General features: G+C 47.7%; 1 protein-coding gene across 1 annotated transcript in view; it reads right to left on the minus strand.

Annotated features, from left to right (window-relative positions):
• Positions 1-327: 327 nt before the first annotated feature.
• The window catches only part of CDC42BPB (CDC42 binding protein kinase beta), a 709,648-nt gene continuing 687,321 nt past the window's right edge, over positions 328-22,654 (minus strand). The window contains exons 35-37 of the mRNA XM_078660224.1: positions 6,119-6,248; positions 5,957-6,024; positions 328-2,249 (exon numbers count right to left, since the gene is read on the minus strand). Coding sequence (XP_078516350.1) covers positions 2,118-2,249; positions 5,957-6,024; positions 6,119-6,248 — 330 coding nt within the window. The 3' untranslated portion in view covers positions 328-2,117. The remainder of the gene's footprint in view (positions 2,250-5,956; positions 6,025-6,118; positions 6,249-22,654) is intronic.

Consider the following 22,654-nt stretch of genomic DNA (forward strand, 5'->3'; position numbering starts at 1 on the left):
TCCCATTAATTCAATGATTCCGGAGCTGAATAATCCTCATGAAATATGGTTGTAAACCTTGTTTCTTCCTGGAAGCCCTTCCGTCGGTGGGCTGGTGGCCATTCTCAACTACTACAGTAAACTGGCTGCATTGTGTACCATGGCTTCCCAACAAAAGATGCTGCTGGTTCACCAGAGAACACACTGAGTAGAATCAATTGTGATCCAAGTAGTAGAACACTGAATAAAATTAAGTGCGATCCTAGATGCAATTTAAATAATGAAGCTACATTAAAATGTGTGTAGGTAAGCAATCATAAGGTAAGTTAATGCAATGGCATACAAAGGTATGAGGTGTCATTTAATGAAAAATAAACAAAATCATTCTGTACAAAGGATACAACAGTCTTGTAATTGATGGAACATGTGAATAGCTTTTTCAAAATAAGAACAATTTCCCACGAGAAACAAAACATTAATTTCAAATGTTTTAATATGTCAAGAAAGACACTGAATTTAAAACCTCCCTCTTCTGCTTTATTAAACAGGTCAATTGCTCAACATGTTCTCACAATTCAATAATTAAAAAGACTCTGACTTACATTAAAAAAGTAAAAATCAGAAAAAACCCAAATGCAGTAGTGTCCAGCTCCAAGTGAGCCCCTTCAACGATAATCTCAGAAATAAAGAGCACATACTGTCAAACACTTAATGGAACCAGATTAAATGCTGACTAGAACTCTTTTAAAAATTAAAAATAAGTGCAAGTCCTATACAGTGTTTCAGAAAAGAACATTAACTATTGGTATCTCATTAATAGCCCATTAAACCAAATTTTAAATAAATGACACCAAATTGTCATAAAATTGGCACAGAAGGCACACTAGTGTGACAATGAAAAACTGGATATGCCAGCCATGTAAATAATTACAAACCTTTAATGAAATATGGGCACAGATCGTGGATTATTAAACGTATAATACATGGAAGCATGGGATTAAATATACACAGAGGCATGTCCCTGCGTGACGGAAAAATATACAAGTATGTTGTGCATTTTTTTACTCTACATGATCACTACGCACTTAATCATGGTGTCTTCATGCAGGTGTAGATACAATGACGGAAAAAAGCAGCACCCTTGTTTGTATGTTCTTCATGTTCCACTTTGGTTACTAATCAGACAAATGCTGTAGTGTGGTAGAAGACCCATAAATTAGACAGACAATGTTTGTCTAGGTTCTACATGTCTAACTCCTAACTAAACATGTAGCGCGTCTTAACACTGACAAACAAGAGATGCTATTCTGCAGCAACAGAGAAAAGGCTATGATGATCTCTTTCAAATGGCATATTTACAGACCTTCTATCAACCCAAACTAATGGTCATGATCATTAAGGATTTCAAAATATTCTTTAGCAGCGTAAGGGCAGAATGATTCATGAACATTTATACACACACTCACTCACAAGACTAAGCATTGCTATAAGACACGAGTATGTCCTGAATATTTAACGGCTAAATGAGAAAAGGCCTCCAACTAGAAACTCTTTCAAAATCATTTCGCGATGATGTAGATGCAGGCAGCATTTCACAGCTTCCAATCACTCTTCTAAAGATGTAGGATATAGTCACAGGAAAAGGAATTTTTTTTTTATCTCCAAATCTATTTTGATCAACTTGTATTTCCCAATCAGTGGTCCAAATTCAGCCCAAAAGGATTCCTTGCCAAAACGACATTACATCGTGTACGCTATGAAAAATGTTTCTTAGGTGCTAGGTAGCATTAATATAAGTAATGAACAGCTTTTCTTTTAGCTTCATTAGCACCATAAAGAGTAAAGTTTCTTCCGATGTCTGTAGATTTGAAAAACATAAAACATGTCCCTCTGGAGCATTAAAGATTGGTCCTAGAATCACAACTGGGAACAAAGAACAGCTTTGCATAAGAAAGCTTTATGGGTGGGTGAAGAGCATGATCTTGTCATTTTAATCTTTAGTAAGTGGAATCAGAATTCAGCATATTCCATGTGCAATACCAGAGAACAGCATAATTCTTGGCACAATAGTCCAAAATAAAACTCTCTTGCACTTGTAAAACACCCTCATCATCCCAATCCTTGACACGAATGAAGTGCTATGCATCGCAAGTTGACTGGTCCAGTCCATCCAGTGTCAGTTGATTCCTATGAGGAGAATTTGGGCTGGGAGGGCCACTTGGGTTTGAGCTGTTGGAGGGAGTGGAGTGTTTTGTGGAATCGGAATCAGGCTGTTTGACAAAAGAAATACAATGTAAGATTCAGAGAAACATATGCACATCCAGATCTACACAATCGGATAGCCTGGTATGACATTCTATTCATGCCACCATTTCTAGGCTAATTATGTACAACCACACCAGTATGTGTGCACACATAAACCTGAACATCATAATGGACCAGCAAGGCAATTCTTAGTATGCAGGTCACCCTGCACCCCTTTCTTCTGACCTTTCACAACAGGTAATGGAAATCGAGTCAATGGTACAACATGTTTAATGTGTGCATTAGTGTCATATAAAATATGCAACAATTAGTGAGGAAAAATAAATAATAAAAGTGGTGTAGTTCTACTTTGATGAAAGAGATCCTCAGTAAAGAAGAACAGCCCTGACACTGCCACGGCTGGTGGTGGTCTTCCCTTGACGAATGTATGACTACACAGAGTTGCTCCCTCCCTTTCCCCGGGATAAGACTGTACCTGTATTGCACAGAAAAATACCAGGGACAAATCATTAAACACCTAATAATATTTTTTCGTTACTATTGTGTTTTGTTGTTTGCCCACATATCTTACTGTTTGACTTTAAGGATATGACAGAAATGTATGGCTCTCTATGTCCTGATGATGACAGCTGATCTGTTTGGGTACAAGGAATAAGCCAAAACATGTTGACATTTTTAATATGAGGATGGTAGTGTGATAACATTCTATTACCATCACAACTTTTCTTCTTCTTTTAACCCTGTCAGGGTAGCACTGGATGAAGTGGATGTGGGGCTTGAGCCCTAGGAAGTTTTACCTAATTGGTGTATCTACTTTTCTGATCCATATGTATAAATATCCTGTGCTCTCACTTAATGTCTGAGCCCACTCAAACACTGCTTGGTGCTTTGGGTGTGAGAAAAAACCCAATGATGAAGCTTGAAACAAACTGGGTGAGGGCTGTCTTTCCAAACCAGGGGATTCTCCATTGTCCAAGTAGGACTACACCTCATCTATTATTATTGTCTTGTGCTCACTAATTTTTGTGAATACTATATAAGAGAGGAAGGATTAGTAAGCTATGGCACCTCTCTCCCCTTTTTTTCTCAAGGCACAGCATTTCAAGGAGACTCCTTGTAGGGTTGGGGAGACCATTCAGGTCTTTAATTTAGTGCAGTGCTTCTTTTTAGACTACTGGAACATTGAGAACTCCATGATAAACAATGGGAGTAGGCTACAACCAGCAGTTCAGGACCCCTCACCTCTACATAGCACTGGCTTAATCCACATGCTCAGCCCCTCAATCTCTCCTGTCTCTAATCACGATGTCTAGGATTGTGCAAGGTTTGAGAAAGAGTGAAGCTCAAGGGATCAGGGGAAAACAGCAGTCTTCTCCCCTCCTTCTCCCATGGTCCCAACCGCCCGTCAAGCAGTAGCAGTCCAAGCTCAAGGAAGGAGGAGAATGAAGCCTTCACACCTACGACACTCCTGCTGCCTACACAAACATTAACCAGAGCTAATGGAAAGGCTGGGCTGTGGAGATCTTCCTATCCTTGTTCTATACCTCCCACCCATTAAAGTTAGTTACCACTAGAGCCTTGAGTGGCCACCGCAGCAAGTGACATGCATAGCACAGAGGTGATAGAAAGGAAGGGCAAGATGCCTTAGAGCAGGAGGAATTTAAAACAGTATCTTCTTGCAGGCTACTTTAAATTGCATAATTCTGCCTTCATATTGGGGAATGTTCGGGCCACCTAAGTACTGATCCCTTGTTACTGGCCCCAGCCTTCAGCTTGGGCACATAATAGGGCTTTTTAATAGCCCACTAAGGTAGGCTAAATCTGTCTTGCTTCTTTCTAATTAGTTCTGGCTTGAGTGAAATATGCCATAGAAAGAACCAACATAATTTACTTTGATTATTATTCCCAGCCTTATGTTTACTATCCTTGCTGAACCAATGATCAGCCGCACCAGTATATCCCAATCTTGGCTCCATTCCACAAGCAGCAATGGAATTTGTTTCTAGTGACAAATATTAGCTATCTTATTTAGAGTGTAAGGCCTTTCGGAAGACCATCCTGCAAGTCTGACTAAGGGAAAGATCTTGGAGTAGGCAGATTTTCTTTGGCAGAGAATCATGTCTATCACACAAAATTATACCAACCTCTTAAATTGTTTTTCAACCTTTTCTTAAGAAGCATTCATCATGAGCAGACCTTGGTATAAATGATGATCCAGTCCAATGGAAATGCTACTGTTTCTCGCTTTAAGTCCCACCCTTCCCCCTTTGGTTTAATTTTGTTTCCAAGAGTCATACCTGCTTTTTCCTCAGTTCTGGTAGACCACAGACCCAGTGCAGGCTAGCATCTGACAATTGCAAAGGAAGGATAGTGCATGTATAGATAGTTGTGGGCCAACATTATGTTTACCCCCTTTACCCCTCTAAGCAGGTTGCTATTTCTTCAACACACTCCCATAGCTGTACACATCTGGGAAGAGCAATGCTGAAATAGCTCAGCATTTAATATACACATAGCTTTGGTTTGTGAGAATATACAGAGATAATCAGAAGACAGGCTAGAGTAGAGAATGTTTCCAATAAAGGGATGTGTCTGTTATCACATAGAATAACCACCAATCCAATGTAGGGGGCTGAGTTTCTAGCCTACCCATAGCAAAAAACAGAAGAGACTCAAGTTACCAATGTGTTTGCTTATCTATGTGAAACTTGTATCCACAAAAAGGCACAACGTGAATTTACATTCCACATCCTGATTCACATAATTAGATTGGTGGAATTTATTGATTTATTCTTTCTGCTTACAGATATGGAGAATCACCAACTGTGCCAGAACTGCTTCATTCATAAGGTTATTGATGAGATTATGTTAGGGGGGAGGGTAGTTGGGTGAAAGAACCTTAAGAAGTAGATGAGCACCCACAAACTTGTACATTTTAGGGTATGTAAGTATATCTTACAGGCAGTTTCCCATACTGGATATGTACTGAAACTTCCTCATGTGACATGCATAAGAACACTGCCTTTCCAGAATGAGAAACGTAGCAAACACACCCATTTATTTATATTTAAAAGTAGTATTGGAAAAAGGTTTTTATATAGGAAAACTATTTACCCCTTTAGAGAGAGAGCAAGATTAGATCTGCTTATGTGCATTTCCACCTCATTGTCTCGTGCAGAAATTAGTACCAGTTGTAAACTCTGCATCAAAAAGTCTCTGAGCACTGCAGGACACCTTTAGCTGTCAGACTCCTGAAATACTTCTGGATTTTTTTGAAAATCCCTATAAAGACAGAAACCTATGTAAAACCTAAGAGTCGTCTACAGGAGCAGACATGCACCCGGGACTTTGGAATCGGGCTCAGCTCTGTCAAGAGGCAATTTGAAAACCTGCACAGCTGATTCTGTTTTGCTATTTTGTACAAAACTTAAAAGCAAGTCAAATAAAAAAAAATAAAGCATTTTAGGAATAAACTGAACAAATACAAGTCATGGTTGTAAGAAAGGAAAAAAGTGGGGTAACAGTGAACATGTAACTCATCAAAAAAGATGAGGACTCTACAACATAGCAACAGTGACAAATCTAGAAACTAGATTAGATGGACACATTTGAAGCAGAGGAGAGCTCACTAATATTTTAGCGTAAATTACACCAATGTTTGAAGTAGCAGATTAGTTTAGTTGTTTAAGAGATACAGTAAATTCTACATTACCTCTTTTTCAAATTCCTGGTCATGATCGGACATACTTCGCAAAGGCATAACTACTCCCAAGTCACCACCTAAGGCAGAAGATCATATTTCACTATAGTAAATGAAAAGGATGGCAGACTACAATCTCCAAAGTTCAACACTGTTTTGATGCAGTTTTCTAACCTGAGGAAGGCCATGATATGTATGTTTTACTTCTCTGTTGTTGCAGTTGCTGCTGCTGCCTTGAGATGCTGGTAGACGGAGGACGTGTCTTTTCTCTGGAGTTTTCATCTTGGGAAGGAGGTAAGACACTCTGAAACAGCAAAACCAAACCACACTTTTTACTTCCCAGTCATAATCAAAAACAAAATAAATCATGAAAATAAAACCAAGTACTCATTTTAAAATATAACACTGAAGATTCCCAAAATGCGCGTAAGGAAGCAAGGCTTCCAGAGATAAAATTGTCATGCATTCATCTGCAAGCAACTTATATCGATGTTTGAGAACCTGTAAAGATTTCTCCTATCTGATCATAGTAAGCTTTCAAAATCAAATATGAAAAGTATGCGGATATGGGGGTTTGTGATCATTGTATAAATGTTTGCTGAAAACTAGATTTACCCTAAGACATATTTGTTATATATATATTTTTCTAATTAAATGTGACAGCACAGAGCTCAGCTTCCTATGTTATGTATGATGTCATTTATTGATTTATTTACTTTTAGACAAAACCAGATTGCAACGTTTACTGATCAAGCATGAATTTAACAAAATTAATGTCGATGTAACTTAGAAATGCAGATTACAGCTGAAGATGATGAAACAAAGTTCACTTAATGCGGTGATGCTGAACAAGCACACTTCACTCTTTTTGAGCACATTGCCCAAGTAGCAGCATCAGTACTTTCTATCAATTATACTTCTCCATGGATTCAAACCTTGAACATGTTATTTCTTATTTGAAGAATCGCCATGTTAGTCAGAGATCTCTGCCTGACAAGCACATGCTGTTAAGCCATGCCTATAGGATCAGCCACACCTCAGTTTAAGGTAATAAAATTATAATGAGAAGAACAGCTGGACATGTGAGGTATGAACCTAGCAAATGGAGATGTATGTGTGCATCCATGAACTGAATTCATGGAGACTAACATTATTAGGCTGGTAGCATGTTCTTCGTCCTTTCCCAAGAGGTTCTCACTACGGAATCCCACCTTTGGAACAGAAGGACAAAAATCTCAATAGGAGACGAGGCAGCACAGGAAAACAATTTATTGAGCAATGAGTTGCTGCTACACAGTATGTTCAACCTGGTAATAGTTTTAGAATTTGTAACAAGAAAGCAGTGTTTAGAATGTGATAAGACTTTCCCAGAATGCAGGAAAAACAGGCAGACATGTAAGCAAGACAACCATTACGGCATCCACCCAAAATTGCCACTTCTGTTTTCAATTTCAGTTTCTCTATTAATGTGGAACACAGACCAATACAAGTTATGAAACAATCCGCCAGCCATAATTACAAAGGCTTTACAATTCGGAGTGTTTCTCATATCTGAAACAACTGAAATACATCCGGTGTCAAAGTTATGTTTAGGAAACATTTTGCATATAGCCCTGCAATTTCTCCTTTAGCATAAGTGTATGATAAATAAAGAAAATCTTACACAATTTCGTAAATAAAAAATACTTTAAATCCAGCTGAGGCATACAAGTAGCACATTTGTGTTGTGCCACTTTATTTTGGGGGAAATTACATATAATTTAGAGAATGATTTCTATACGGTATGCCTATGTGTAAAGATGAGAGGAATTAAAAGAGTTGGATGGGCACATGTGCTAAGTAGGATTGCTTCTGGGACCTGATCATAGGAAAGAAAACGTACAAACCTGTAACTACACTCTTGAGCCATAGGAATCTTTCATATACATACATGCTTGGATCACTTCCTGTAGCTAGTCGGAGTGATTCTTGTGAATTTACAAATAGCAGTAGGGAGTAGTAACATGCTGGCATTATAATACAGGCCACCATAGATCAGATTTCCAAGTACAACTGTGTACGCTTTGTAGTTAATAATATTGGTAGGGTGGAGGATTGCATCTTAGTCTATGAGAGATACTTATGCATGAGATCTGCAGAGGATCCTTCTTAGACCTTATGTTGGGAAGATGATGGTACAAACCTGTAAGTCTTGTCGCACTGATATCTTTCATAGCTTCACATGCATGAAACAGTGTACATCATCAGGTTGGCAGTAACTGGTAACATTACTCCTTGCCTTGATCAGTTTTAACAAACCAGCATTGCAATGCAGCACTGTCTGCCTAACAGCATATTAACTGGATTGTAAATACCCAAACTTCAGACAATGAGGTGAATGTGCTTTGAACTTCATTCTTCATTCAAGGCTAACATATCTCAGCTTTAACCATGTTTTTATTGAGTTTTCAATGATAAAAACTAAAAGAAAAGATAACGAACAAACCAACACTCATTGGCATTGTCTGAGTGCATGATTCATAGTGCTAAGTACATCAGGAGTTTCCTGTTGCAGCAATTACAGGCGCGATCACCAATGACCACAATCAATATCTATTAAATTATTTCATTAAAACACACCTCCCTCCCTTGCGTCAAACTATGTATCATTGTCCATATACAAGATCAAGCAAACAAACACCTTCCCATCATTCCAGGACGTTCTCAGACAATTTTACTAGACTCCACCTGCCTTGGGCTCAAATTTTGACAATTTTCTGAGAGAACCCACGTGCCAGGACCTGACTGCCTTAGGACGCCCCCCCCCCCCAACATTTTGCCTTTCTCCACCACATTTCTGACCTTGTTTTGCTGGTATTAGGACTGCTAGCCAGGGCTGAAGTGCTTGTGTTTCCTCCCCTAAACAGGGTAATACTGGCTCAACCCCAATTAGCATATTTAATTTAGTTATAAGTCCACAGTAAAGTGCACTACATGTGTCCAGGGCCTGTACATTAAATGCTACTAGTGGGCCTGCAGCACTTATTGTGCCACCCACAGCGGTAGACCTCTATGTTTCAAGCCTGCTACTGCAGAGCCTATGTATGCAGTTTACACTGCCATTTCGACCTGGCAAAACAAACCTTTTACCAGGCCCAACACGTCCCTTTTAATACATATGTCCATCTTACCCTAAATGGGGCTGCTTTAGAGGTGGTCGAAGAATTTGACTATCTGGGAGTCAGGCTATGTAATAGTATGAAATGGGATTCCCATTTAGCAAACATGCTCCTGAATCTTAAAAGGGTTTCTGGAGTAATTCTGAGGAATTAGCGCCTATCCATTAGTAGGGAAAGGCGCTAGCTGCGGCGGTTTATGGTTCTGAACTGTGGGGAGGTGAGAATACAATGGATTTGGTAAGAGCTGAGAACAAGTTTGTGAGAGACCTACTATCGCTCCCCTATTCAACCCCCCTAAAACCCCTTTATAACGATTTGGGCAAGAGATCAATTGTGGATATAGTACGCCTCCGCCCCTTGCTGTTCTGGGTGAGCCTAAGAAGGACACCAGAATTGGCTAAATATGCCTTGGTGTTGGATGAATTGATCAATTTGAATGGGTACAAAAAAATAAAGTGGCTCAATAAATTAAAACAGCTAGTGATGAGTCTAGGAATGACAGAATTTTGGGTTTCCCAATCACCACCGCACATACAAATTGTCAAAAAAATGTATTGGGAGTGGGTGGTGGCTGAGGAACTAAACAGTACAAAGTGGGGACCACTAACTAATCAATTTCTGGAACACAAGACAACCAGGAAGCTAGAGCCACTGGGAACTTCCATGGAGAATAAACCTACCTTCAAACCTACTTTGATGTGAGCCTGCATCTTTTAAATTCTACAATTACCTTATTACATTTTAGAAGTATAATTCTCAATTGGGAAGAGATTAACCCTTCTAGTCTGGTGTCTCTAGAATCTCAATTCTGAAAATGGCGCTTTTAAGTTGACATTTTCTTACTTTACCATTTGGTACTTGCAGCCTGTATCTGATCATGTCTGGGGTGGGTGACAGCAGGGTTTTGTGTATTTCCCCTAGACATCCACATACAATGGGAGCTTACGTGTGACTTGATGTACCATCGATGCATCAGGATCCCGCACTGCAGTCACGTTGCATCTCAGAACCAATGCATCGCCTTGGCTGAGCAGCAAAAGTTACTTACCTTCGCTAACGATATATCTGTAGGAAACAGTAGTTACTGTTAGATTCCTTACCTTAGAATATCCCCAGGTGTCAGACTGGATCCGGAAAATTTTGCATAGCAGTACCCCTGCACGTCGGTAGGCGTCATCTGCGGCTCCGCGTCCGTCATCGGCGTCGTGGTCGCCGGGATGACGTTGTCAGAGTACTTAGACGCCGCCCTCGCGCGCTGTCAGTTCTTGTACATAGCTTTCCGCGCCAGGAACGCAGAGCCATGCCAAGGACCGACACTGGTGCCATAAAACTAGGGCCCTTAAAGGGAAATACCTTAACCCTAGATATCGGTCCGCAGAACGGAGAGGATGGGTGGGGCGGTAAGGAATCTAACACTAACTACTTTTTCTTACGGAACGGAACGGCCGAAAAGGCCATCTCCCCGGACTTGGCTGTCCAGGCAGTAGTGTCTAGCAAACGTGTGCAGCGAGGCTCACGTAGCTGCCTGACAGATGTCCTAGAAAGAGACTCCTCGACCTAGGGCAGTAGTAGCCGCCGTGGCCAGAGTGGAATGGGCCCTCTGCCCAACAGGGGGCTCCTTTTTAGCCAAGGAGTAACAGACCTTGATACACAACACAACCCACCGAGAGATGGTCCGTTTCTGCACCGCCCATCCCTTCTTTGCGCCCACGTAACCAACAAAGAGCTGGTCATCCAACCGGAACTGGCGTGTGCGATCAAGGTAGAAAGAGAGCACATGTTTTGAGTCCAGACGGTGGAGCCTCTCTTCCTCTTTCGAGGGATGCGGAAAAAAGGTGGGCAAGGTGATGGACTGCCCGATGTGAAAGGCCGTAACCACCTTGGGCAGGAAAGAAGGACGCATTCTTAAAACAACCTTGTCCGGATGGACAGATAGGAAAGGAGGCTTAGAAGATAGAGCCTGGAGCTCACTCATTCTCCTGGCAGAGGTGGTGGCAACCAGGAATGCCGTCTTGAGAGTCAGAAGACGAAGAGGGCAATTGTGAAGTGGCTCGAAAGGAGTGCACATCAGATAGGTTAGAACAAGGTTCAAGTCCCACTGAGGCATCACGAAAGGAACGGGAGGAAACATGTGCGTGATGCCCTTCAAGAATCTATTTACAACCTGGGACTTGAAAAGAGAGGGCTGATTAGGAAGCCTCAAGAAGGCAGAAATGGCAGTGAGGTAGCCCTTAAGAGTGCCCAGAGCCGAGCCCTGATGTGCAACAGAAAGAAGGAAGAGGAGAACCTCTGAAAGGGGGGCCGAGAGAGGATCCACAGTCTTTGCTGTGCACCATGCCACAAATTTGTTCCACCTGCTGGCGTATACCGATTTTGTGGAGGGACGCCTAGCTGCCAGAATCACATCACAGACTTCAGGAGGCATGTCAAATGGCCTCAACTGCCGCAGCTCAATCTCCACGCATGGAGGACAAGTTCGGGTGGAGGACCGTCCCCTGCTGCTGCGACAGAAGGTCCTCCTGAAGAGGCAGACGAATCGGGGGATCGACTGACATGCTGAGTAGCTTGGGATTCCAGTATCTTCGTGCCCAGTCCGGAGCCACAAGGATGAATTGGGCCCGGTCTCGCCTGACCAGAAGAGGTATAGGCGAAAAGGCGAACAGACCGCAGCTCCACTCGTGACGAAAAGCGTCGCTGAGCGAGTGTTACCTTGGAAATTCCAACGCGCAGAACTGATGACATTGCGCGTTCTCTTAGGTGGCGAATAAATCTAACCAAGGCTCTCCCCACTGCTGAAAGAGACCTTGCGCCACATCCGAGTTCAGACACCATTCGTGATCCATCATGCCCCAGTGATGAACTGGTGTTCCAGCCATGTCCAGAGGCACAGAGCCTCTTGACAAAGGGTCCACGACACCACCCCGCCCTGTTTGTTGCAGTACCACATGGCGGTGGTGTTGTCCGTGAACAACTGCACTACACTTCCCCGGACAGAGGGAAGGAATGCTTTCAGTGCATGTTGGATCGCCCGCAGCTCCAGAAGGTTGATGTGGAGCCGGGACTCCGCCGGAGACCACAGGCCTCTGATCTCCCTCTCTACAACGTGGCCTCCCCATCCCAGGAGGGACGCATCTGTCACTACTACGAGCTCCGGTTGGGGAAGGGAGAGAGATCTGCCGCTGACCCAATCGCGGTCCGTGAGCCACCACTGCAACTGTTTCGCAGTGCCCTCCGCGATCCGGACGCAATCGGACAGGTTGCCCTGATGCTGTGCCCACTTAAACTTCAGGTCCCACTGCAGAGCCCTCATCCACCACCGAGCGTGATGCACCAGAAGGATGCAGGAGGACATCAACCCCAGGAGCCGCAGCGTCAACCTGACCGAGACTCAGACTCGGATAAAGGCTGAAAGACCGGAATCAGAGCCTGAAAATCCCGAACCCACTGTTCGGGGGGAAAAACCCGAAACTGTGCTGAGTCCAGAACCGCTCCGATGAAAAGGAGCTTCTGCGAGGGGCACAGGTGTGACTTCGGCACGTTGATGGAGAACCCCAGCGAGTGCAGGAGGTCGGCCGTAGTCTGGAGGTAGGAGAGGACTGCTTGGGGCGAGCCCGCCTTCAACAACCAGTCGTCGAGATAGGGGAAGACTGAAACCCCTAATCTGCGCAGATGAGCTGCGACCACCGCCATCACTTTCGTGAACACCCGTGGGGCGCTGGTAAGGCCGAAGGGGAGCACAGTAAACTGAAAGTGCTCGTGGCCTACCGTGAACTGCAGTTAACGCCGGTGGGCCTGCAGGATGGGGATGTGGAAATATGCATCCTGCAAGTCCAACGCTACCATCCAGTCTTATATGGCAGCTAGGTCCTGAGCCAAAGTCAGCATCTTGAACTTCTCCTTCCGGAGGAAGCCGTTGACGCTCCTTAGATCTAAGATAGGGCGTAGGTCCCCTTTGCCCTTCTTGGGTACCAGAAAGTAGTGGGAATAGCACCCACGTCCTACTTCTGGCCCAGGAACGCGTTCCACGGCCCCCTTGGCCAAGAGGGCCATAACTTCCTCCTGCAGAAGTTGCAAGTAATCCCCCGACATGCGGTGGTACTGCGGTGGCATGGTTGGAGGGGGTCGCCTCGAAGGGGAGGGAGTAGCCCCTTCGGACGTTTTGCGGCACCCACCTGTCCGATCTGATGGAGCGCCAGTGGAGGAGGTGATGGCGAACCCTGCCCCCCACTGGCGTTGAATGGGCCTGAAACTCAGACTAGGAGGATTTTGAGGCAGATGCTCAGGGGGCGGTTGTTGACTGGCCTTGCCTGTGTCACCCGGCACCGTTGAGATGGGTTCTGCGGCCGGACGTGAGGGGGCGCCCCTTCCTTGGCCACGAAAGGCGGAAGCCTGCTGGCGTTGGCCGAGGCCCAAGGACTTGGCCGTAGCCCTGGAGTCCTTAAAACGTTCCCACGCGCTGTCCGCCTTGTCGCCAAAAAGGCGACGGCCATCAAAGAGCATGTCCATAAGGGATGGTTGGACATCGCCTGAAAAGTTGGTGGACCTCAGCCAGGCGTGGCGGCGAATTGCCACCGTCGTTGCAATCGTCCTGCCTAGCGAGTCCGTGGTATCCAGCCCACACCGAATGGAATATCGTGATGCGTCCCTTCCCTCCGCGAGTTAGCTATGCCTGGACCTCCACCGGGCACTGCGGCAGCACTTCCACAACCGTATCCCAACAAGAGTGGGAGTAACGGCCCAAAAGGCAGGCGGTGTTGACAGACCTCAACCCCAAACTCAGTGAGGAGAACAGCTTCTTACCAAACTGGTCGTACCTTTTGGATTCCCGATCCGGAGGGGCGGTCGGGAATGCGGTCTGGAAAGTTGAGGCCTGGATCACCAGGCTCTCAGGGGTGGGGGTGAGCGGACAGGAAACTGGGGTCGCCCCGAGCCGGGCGGTGGCGTCGGGCCACGTTCCGATCCACAGGGAGGCCTGTGGAGGGCTTGGACCAGGTGCCCAACAGAACGTCAGTGAGGGCCTCGTTGAACGGCAGGAGAAGCTCCGAGGATCTTGCCTGCGGTTTGAGGACCTCAGTGAGGAGGTTAGTCCTCACGGCCGCAACCGGGAGCTCAAGAGCCAAGGCCTTGGCTGCCCGAGTCAACACCACGCTGTATGCAGCCCCCTCCTCCGTAGCCACGGAAGGAGGAGAGCCAAAACCAGTGTCGGGCGAGGTGTCCAGACCGCTGGCCTCCCCAAGTTCGTCCGCCCAGTCCTGACTCAACTGGCACTGCAGTGCCAGAGGGTCCTCAGACCCCTCCCAATCCCCCTCGTCCTCCATCTCCTGAAAGTCAGGAAGAAATGATGGAGCCGGATCGTCGGTGAAGGGCTCACCTATCGGCGTCGAAGATGGCGCCGGTCCGATGCCGGATCCGGGGCGGGGATCGGGGATGCCGCCGCCCGAGGACGGTGCCGGGGGTGACACCCTTGGTGACGGCCTCTCTTGTTGGCTGGGCCTACGGGGTGCCCACCCGGCCAGGTGGCTTCAGGATGGTGGGGCTTGGTGGGGCCACGAGGCAGCCTTGCTGGTGGCGTTGGCCTGGAGGAAGCCCTGGGCCGGCTGGATCGGGGCGCACAGGTGAATTGAGTGGTGGAGGGGCTGGTGCGGTGTCCTGCAGCCCAATCCTAGCAGAGAGACAGGCGCATGGAGCGGGGTGTGCCTGGCAGGACTATCGGGGGTGCTGGCATATGACAGGTGGATTGCGGGTCCTGGTTCGAGGGTGCCTTCCAGTGGAGAGCGGCCAGAGTTGGACTTGGGGGTGTTTGCACTGCGTGAGATCCGGTGGGGACAGTGTGCCGGACTTGAGCCACGTCGGTAGGTGGCCTGCTACAGGTGGGCATGACGAGGGACAAGGGCAATAGTGGAGCCACGAAACATGGGCCCATTGATAAATGACCACCGGTCCTGGCAGTGGGACAGGAGCAGCTGGGGGGCAGCAGGAGCCCGGGCCGGACAATGCGGTATTGAAGGCGGCAATCACTCAGTCCCGGGACATGTTGGACGCCAAGATTGGCGCAGTGGGCTCAGATGTCATGCTACTGCGTCAGGACCTACGGAATGCCGTATCCTGCATTACGGAGGCCGAGACCCTGATCTCGGGGGTTGAGGACGCGTCGCGGCCCTGAAGCGCCAGGTGGCCAGTATGGAAAGTACTCAGAAGGGCCTGGTGCTACGGGCCGAGGATGCGGAGGGGAGGGAGCGGCGGAACAACCTGCGCTTTGTCGGTTTTCCGTAGGGCTGCGAGAAAGGCAATATGGACAGCTTCTTAACTCAGTGGCTGGAAAGCTGGCTCCCCCTGACGCTATGTCCCGGTGTTTCGTGATAGAGCGGGCCCACAGAACTCTTATTCAGAAGCCTCCGCTAGGCGCCCGTCCGCAGCCGGTGATTGCAAAACCGTGACCGCGATGCAATACGGAAACAGGCCAGAGCCATGGAACCCCTGCTATATGAGAACCGACGCATTTTGATTTTCCCGGATTAAACACGCCTAGCGGCAGTCGTTCATGGCAGCAGCGTCAGTCGTTCATGGCCGCTAAAGCCCGTCTCAGGGACCTCAAGCTCCCTTATGCCTTGCTGTTTCCGGCCCGCCTGCGGGTGGTGTTCCAATCACGCACCTATTTCTTTGATACTCCGGAGGAAGTCTTCAAGTGGACTGATGAGACAATAAAGGTGCGAGTGCACACACCGCCAGGGCGGGTCTCGGATTCCTCTATGAGTGAGGCACAATCAAAATCCTCCTGAGGATCGCGCCCGGAGGGGGGGGGGGGACGACGACGGGGGGAATGGCGATCCCGAATGCGCTCTGCATCCTGCGAGGCCTCGGCCCGGGGGACCCCGGCTCCTGGGCAAGAAACAGTAAACCCTTGACTTTTATTTCCTGATATTAGAATGATATCTGGTGGTTCCTCCTAGGGTGCTTACATCTATGTCTGCTGTCTTTGGATGGAGGGAGTTGCATTATGGGCTTATTCCCCTTCAGTCTGATACTTGTGTTTGGTGGGTGGTCCTGGGAGTTATGGGCTGTGGGGTGGGGATCCATTGGCATGGGAGTTCTTGGGCACCGTGTTGGGGTCGGGGGCCAACCTTGCCACGAGGCAGGTACTTCAACGATTTGAGGTATGGCATGGGGGGGGGGATCAGTTGTTGGGGGTGGGGGGGGGTTTGTTGGGCATGAGTCGTACAACCCCGAGACGTTCCCTACAGTTGTTCTGTGCACGCCCGAAGTGGCCGGTGCTCGTGTGGTGACCTTGGCCGTTTCCTGATGGCGAACCGCACGGATAATGTCTCAGGGTCCCACGGTAACCTCCGTATTCTCAGCTGGAATGTGCGTGCAGGTTTAGATAAAATTAAGAGGGAAGTGGTGTTACGCCAAGCGAAAAGAGCTGGGGCTGACATACTTTTGTTACAAGAAACCCACCTATTAGGAACTAAGGCCCTGTGCTTGCAGCGCTATGGCTTTCAAAAAGTCTTTCACGTGGGCTTTGCGAGGGGTTCCAGGGGTGTGGTCATTCTAGTGCATCGTAGAATTCCCTACATCCATTCAAATCAATGGACCGACACACAGGGGCGATATCTGTTTATTAAAGGTATGGTAGGGGAGGACCCTCTGGTGTTGGGCTGCGCCTTCGCTCCGCCCCCCCTTGCAGTGGTCGCTAGTCGAGAAACTGTTTGCGATCTGGGCAGATATCCCTGACGCGCTATCGGCAGTGGGAGGAGACTGGAATGATGTTCTGGATATCACTAAGGACAGGCAGAGGGAGACAGCCATTTCGTTGGCCCCTCTCAGTGTGGCACCTGCAACAGGAAGACTACAGGAGGCATATGAGGTAGGCAACGGCTGATTACTTGGTCAGGAATGTGGGCTCCGTCTCTAGTGCCGGGATGCTATGGGAAGCACTAAAACCCACACTACGGGGGTAGATATTGCTTGGTGTGCGGCGGCCCGAAAGAAGCGTCGGGTGGACCTAGTACGCGCCGAGGCAGATATTGAGGAGCTGGAGCGCCAGGGACGCGTGGCGGGTGAGGGTCAGGAGGTGGGTCAGCTAATCCTAGTGCAACAGTCTTACGCGGCCCTCCTACTAGATGAGGCACGACAGATCTGGCTCGCAACGCGCAGTAGAATATGTCAGTTGGGGGATAAGTCTGGCAAAATGCTGCATCGGCTCTGTCAAGGGGCCTTCCAAGAGCAGACTTTACCAGGGATACTTGAGGATGCGGGTGCCCCACTTACGGATCCGGGGGAGTTGGCGGAGAGCTTCGCTGCGTACCATGCTGCCTTATATGCTCCGACGGAGTGGCTACCGGAATATATGGTGGACAAGTTTATAGCAGATTTGCCTCCTAAAGCTGTGTCAGATGAGGTGCGGGATCGGTTGGCGCTCCCCCTGATGGATGAGGAACTGGGCACGGCCCTGGGCGAGCTCAACTCAGGGAAAGCCCCCGATCCAAATGGATTCCCCCCTGAGGTCTTCAAGAAATATCATTTACAGTTAGCCCCTCACTATCGGGCGGCGTTGGAGGCGGCCAGGGAACAGGGCAGACTACCCCCGGACTGGAGACATGCAGAGGTAGTGGTATTTCACAAGCCGGGCCGACCCCCAGAACACCATGCCTCCTACCGCCCGATATCACTCTTGAATGTTGAAGCCAAAGTCTTGGCCAAGGGGTTGGCCAACCGGCCTCTCCCTCATATCTCAGCGCTTGTACACCCGGATCAGGCTGGCTGTATGCCCCAAAGGGCCACTAGGCACAATATTCGACGGGCGCATGTGGCGGTCCGGCGTACTGGGAAACAGGCCGCACTTCTTCTTGCCGACATAGACAGGGCCTTTGACTCGCTGAGCTGGGTCTATCTGTTTGCGCTACTGCCTCGGCTTAACCTTGGGCCTCGATTCTTGTGCGATCTGCATCTTATCTACACTGATTTGGCGGCCTCAGGTTCGAGTGGCGGGAGCGATTTCATCCAGTTTTCCCATTCGGCATGGCACCCGGCAGGGATGCCCCTCTTGCCCTACCTATTTGCCTTGCCTATGGTGCCATTGGCGGCGTGGGTGCACATGTATGCACAGTTGAGCGGGTTTGAGTGGTCGCAGGGGCCGTCCAACAAATGCAGATGATGTCCTCTTTTTTCTTACGGACCTCAATAGGTCGGGCCGCGTCTCCTGCGGATAATGCAGATCTTCGGGGAGTCATCGGGGCTCTACATGAACCCTCGCAAGACCACGTTATGGGTGCTGGGGGAGCAGACACGAGTGGGTAATTGGGTATCTTCACTTCAAGCAGCGGTGGGGGGTTCTCAAGTATCTCAAGTATCTGGGGGGTTTTCTGTCGGAGGTCCTGGCCGTCTCCTGGGAGCGGAACCTGGTGCCGGTGTGGGAGCGAGTTCGGGCAGATCTAAAGACCTGGTCACATATGCCGCTTACTATCTATGGAAGATAGTCAATTTTTAAAATGCTGGCACTCTCCCGTCTGTTATATCAGCTGCAAAACAACCCGTAACCAATACCACCCGGATGGTTCCAGCTGGTGAACTCCGTCCTAGGGCAGTTTCTGTGGAGGGGCGGAGCGGTGCGTGTGGCATTATGCACATGCTTCCTCTCCAAGTATTGTGGAGGGCTGGCGACCTCGGACATCCTTTCCTACTACCAATCCTCGTTCCCAGTTCTTCAGATACCTCCAATTCCGGCATGCACTGTCCCCCAGTCTGGAAGGTTTGGAGTCCCTCCTCGAGTTTAGCCAGTTGGAAGCGAAAGTGTTCATGGGAGACGAAGAAGATATCCTGCATTTATCAGTCACTGGTCATGCATTGCTCCCCCACACTGCAGAGGCTCCGGCAGATATGGGAGGGGGATGTGGGCAAATTGGAGGAGAAAGACTGGAGAGGCTCTGGCCGCCCCCAGGGGTGCGGCCATAGCAATGCGTCTCCGTCTCATCCAATTTAAATACTTACACAGAGTATACTTGACCAGGGTTCGGCTTTGGCGGGCGGGACTGATCGCCTCACCGGAGTGCCTCCGCTGCAACAGGGAGGACGGGACGTTTTTACATACAGTCTTTTGTTGTGGATCCCTAGATCGGTTCTGGAGGGGGGTCCTGGCCTGTTTAGCCGAGGTATTGGGATGGTTGCTCCCACATACGCCACAGTTTGTCCTGCTACACGTAATGGAAGGGGTGGGGGGCAATCTGTACAAAAGGCACCTGATGCTACTTGGCCTCACATTGGCCAAGAGAGACATTACTAAAGGGTGGAAAGATTCACGGGCCCCGTCAGTAGCCGTCTGGAAAAGGGGGTTCGATTTTTGTATGGGGTTGGAGCAGCCGATCTTTGTGGCCAGGGGGTGCCCGCGGAAACATTATAAAATCTGGAAGCGCTGGGCAGACTATAGGGGTTTGTGCCTTGAACCCCCTGTGGAGCCAGAGGATCTTCCTGGGGTGGGATGATAGGGGCGGGTGGTACTGGAGTGAGGGGCGTAGGGGCCTGGGAGGCAGGTGTGCATATACAGCTATTATGTTTTTCATCTGTTCCAACCGTTGCGTGTGGGTAGAACTTGATGGATTTTGGGCGAAGTTGGGGTGGAGGGGAGGTGGGGGGGGCTGGGGCTGTGGGGAGGGGTTAGGGATAGGTTTATTACGTATTGCTTGGTTATACACTAGCCGGTTTGTGCTTGCAACCAAAAATGTCGACTGCCTTTCAGATACTGTAATGTTTTTAACCTACAGATGTCCCTGGGGTACAGGGCCCTGCATCATATGTGCAGTCTGACAATAAAATGTGTTATCAAAAAAAAAAAAAAAGGCCAGTAATTCACAATCAATAGGTGGGGGACACCCAGTAACATAGTTTCAAACCAGACAGGGCAATACCTCCCTAAAATGGGCTTCTTATCATTGTGGCCAATGCTGTCCTAGAGGCCCCGACTCCACCCCACAAAAGGGACCTCATTACACTATACTTTTAGAAAAACACTTCCAGGTATCCCACAGGACACATTCTGCAATACATATTAAAGTTTAATTAGAGCAATTGTTTTATATAGTGCAGCCTAGCCCTGCCAATTAACACAATCAGAAGATTTCGCCAATGTTTGATGTCCGCCTTGTAATCGTATAATATTCTCCTTAGATAGTGACGCATAAAGGCATTAGGGTCTTTTGTAATGAATATACCCGGGTACCTGAACCCTTCTTGTGCCCATTGCAACCGACAAGCCCATTCTGCCAGAGGTTGCCAGGAGGTGAGCAGGAACTCCACAGATTTGTGCCAGTTAATATACACACCTGCATGCTCCCCAAATGTGTGTAGCATTTCAAGTATTCTGGGAATACAGCATTCACGGTCTAACAAGTAGAGGAGCAGACTGTCTGCTTACAAGAATATTATACCCTACCCCAGTGGCCCCACCTGAGGCCATGGATTAGAGAGCTGCAACTCAACTTGTATGCCAATGGCTTTGCTGCAAGTGTGAACTGTAAGGGGAACAGTGGGCACCTCTTTTCTCTGCCAGTTCTTGTATGTTATCCAACCGTGCCAGAGCGCTATGAAGGCAGCTGAGGTTGTAACAACTGGATCTGTGAGGCATAAAACCTGACAGATCCATAGCTATTAATTTATCAATCACTTTGTAGAAGTGACTAGCCATAGGTCTGTACAAGGCACTCTCTTCCAGAGGTTTATCCCTTTTTATGAAAGAGTACTATGCTTGCAGTTCTGAGGTCCCGCAGGAGGCCTCCCTTCGCCTGGGACTCATACTACATGTGTGTCAATGGATCACCCAGCTTTCCACTCAGGCATTTAAAGAATGGTGGTAGTGCATTAGACCCAGGGGTTCTCCCGCTGTTAAGTTAATAGCTTCTACAACCTCCTTCATCTCTTGTTTCTGGTCTTGTAGAACAGTATGGTCTCTAGATAGGTGGGGTCAGGATAACTCCTGCAAATTTCCCCACCTCAGTGGAGCACCAGAGACTGGATCGGTATAATTGCTCTAAGTGCATTGCAAAGGCTTGTGCCATCTTTTTTTTAAATATTCTTTTTATTTAACAATCGCTCACAACATCTTTTCACTTACATGTTACAAAGTAGTATAACCCCCACTTTCTTTAGTGGGTCACGGTCCCCCAACGGAGTTCTCCCCGTCAATTTCCCTTCCATGCCTATTTGTTTTGACGTTTCCCACCAAGCTCGCACTACTGTTTGCGTGTGTGGAGGGAGCTGTTTTTCCCTATTTCTACGATATAATGCTGCAAGGTATCCCCTATCTCCCATAGCCCAATGGTCTGCTCTAAAGGATGGATCACTGCGGTCGGTGAATGCCCAATTGTTTACTAATGTCAGTGGAGAGGCCCAGTTTTATTTCCGAATATCCAGAACTGCGAGCACTCCTTCATATATTCCCTGCTGGAGTTTACAAAGAGCTATTCTGGAGCCATCCCCATCCCATAGGAGTTATCACAGTTCGCTATTGATGTCCTGGAACACTGTCTTTGGTATTTTGGATGGGGTGTTTTGTAGGACATTTAGTAGTCTAGGTAGCAAGATTATTTTAAAGATCACAGCCTTTCCCATCGGTTTACTCCAGTGTTCCACGTCGCTGTATTTTGGAATAAAAATTATCTGATAGAAAGCCCTCCTCTGTCATGGATATATGAATACCCAAGTATGATGAACTCGGTTTTAACTTCTAATGGTGTTGTGTCCGTCAGTCTACGCGTAATATCTCCTACTAAGGGGAAGATAAGGGACTTGTCCCAGTTTGTGTACCCATATTAACTACCAAATGGATGGAATATATGGAATACCCTGTGTACTGACTTGTATGGTTTAACCAGATATAGGAGTATATCATCCGCATACAGGGATATTCTGTCCTCCCAGTTGCCTCCTCCCTGCACGTCCGATATGATTGGATCGTTGCGGACTCAGGCTGCCAGGGGCTCTAGTGCCAGGGTAAGGATCATTGGCGAGAGCAGGCAACCCTGCCTCGTGCCCCTTCTGAGTGGGAAGGAGCTGGATACTTATCTGTTTACCCTCACTCTAGCCTGTGGGTCTTGGTACAGAAGCTTTACCCATGTGCAAAAGCTGGGCCCGAAGCTCAGTCTACCCAGAGTTGCAAATATGAACTGCCATACAATACTGTTGAATGTCATTTGAGCATCCAGGGAGAGGAGCACTGCCCTTTCAATGTGTGTCGTTCTTGTCCAACCCAGCACCGCATATAGTCTCCAAATGTTTTGCCGCGTGCCCCTGTAGGACATCAACCCACGACTGGTCCACAGTTTGCTTGCTAGTGCCTTTGCCTGCACGGTTGCCTCTGTATCTAAAATTATATTGGCCTATATGACCCACACTCAACCAGCATTTACCTTTTTTGGGGATCACCACTATTGTGGCTGTGAGCTGGTCAAGGGGAAGCTCTCCCATTTCCCTAGACTCTTGATACCTATTTAATAAATGGGGGCAATTGTGCTGGCTACACTCTTGTACAGTTCCACTGGTAGCCCATTAGGGCCGGCTGCTT

Source organism: Lissotriton helveticus, chromosome 9 (genome assembly GCF_964261635.1).
Source record: "Lissotriton helveticus chromosome 9, aLisHel1.1, whole genome shotgun sequence".
NCBI lineage: Eukaryota > Metazoa > Chordata > Amphibia > Caudata > Salamandridae > Lissotriton > Lissotriton helveticus.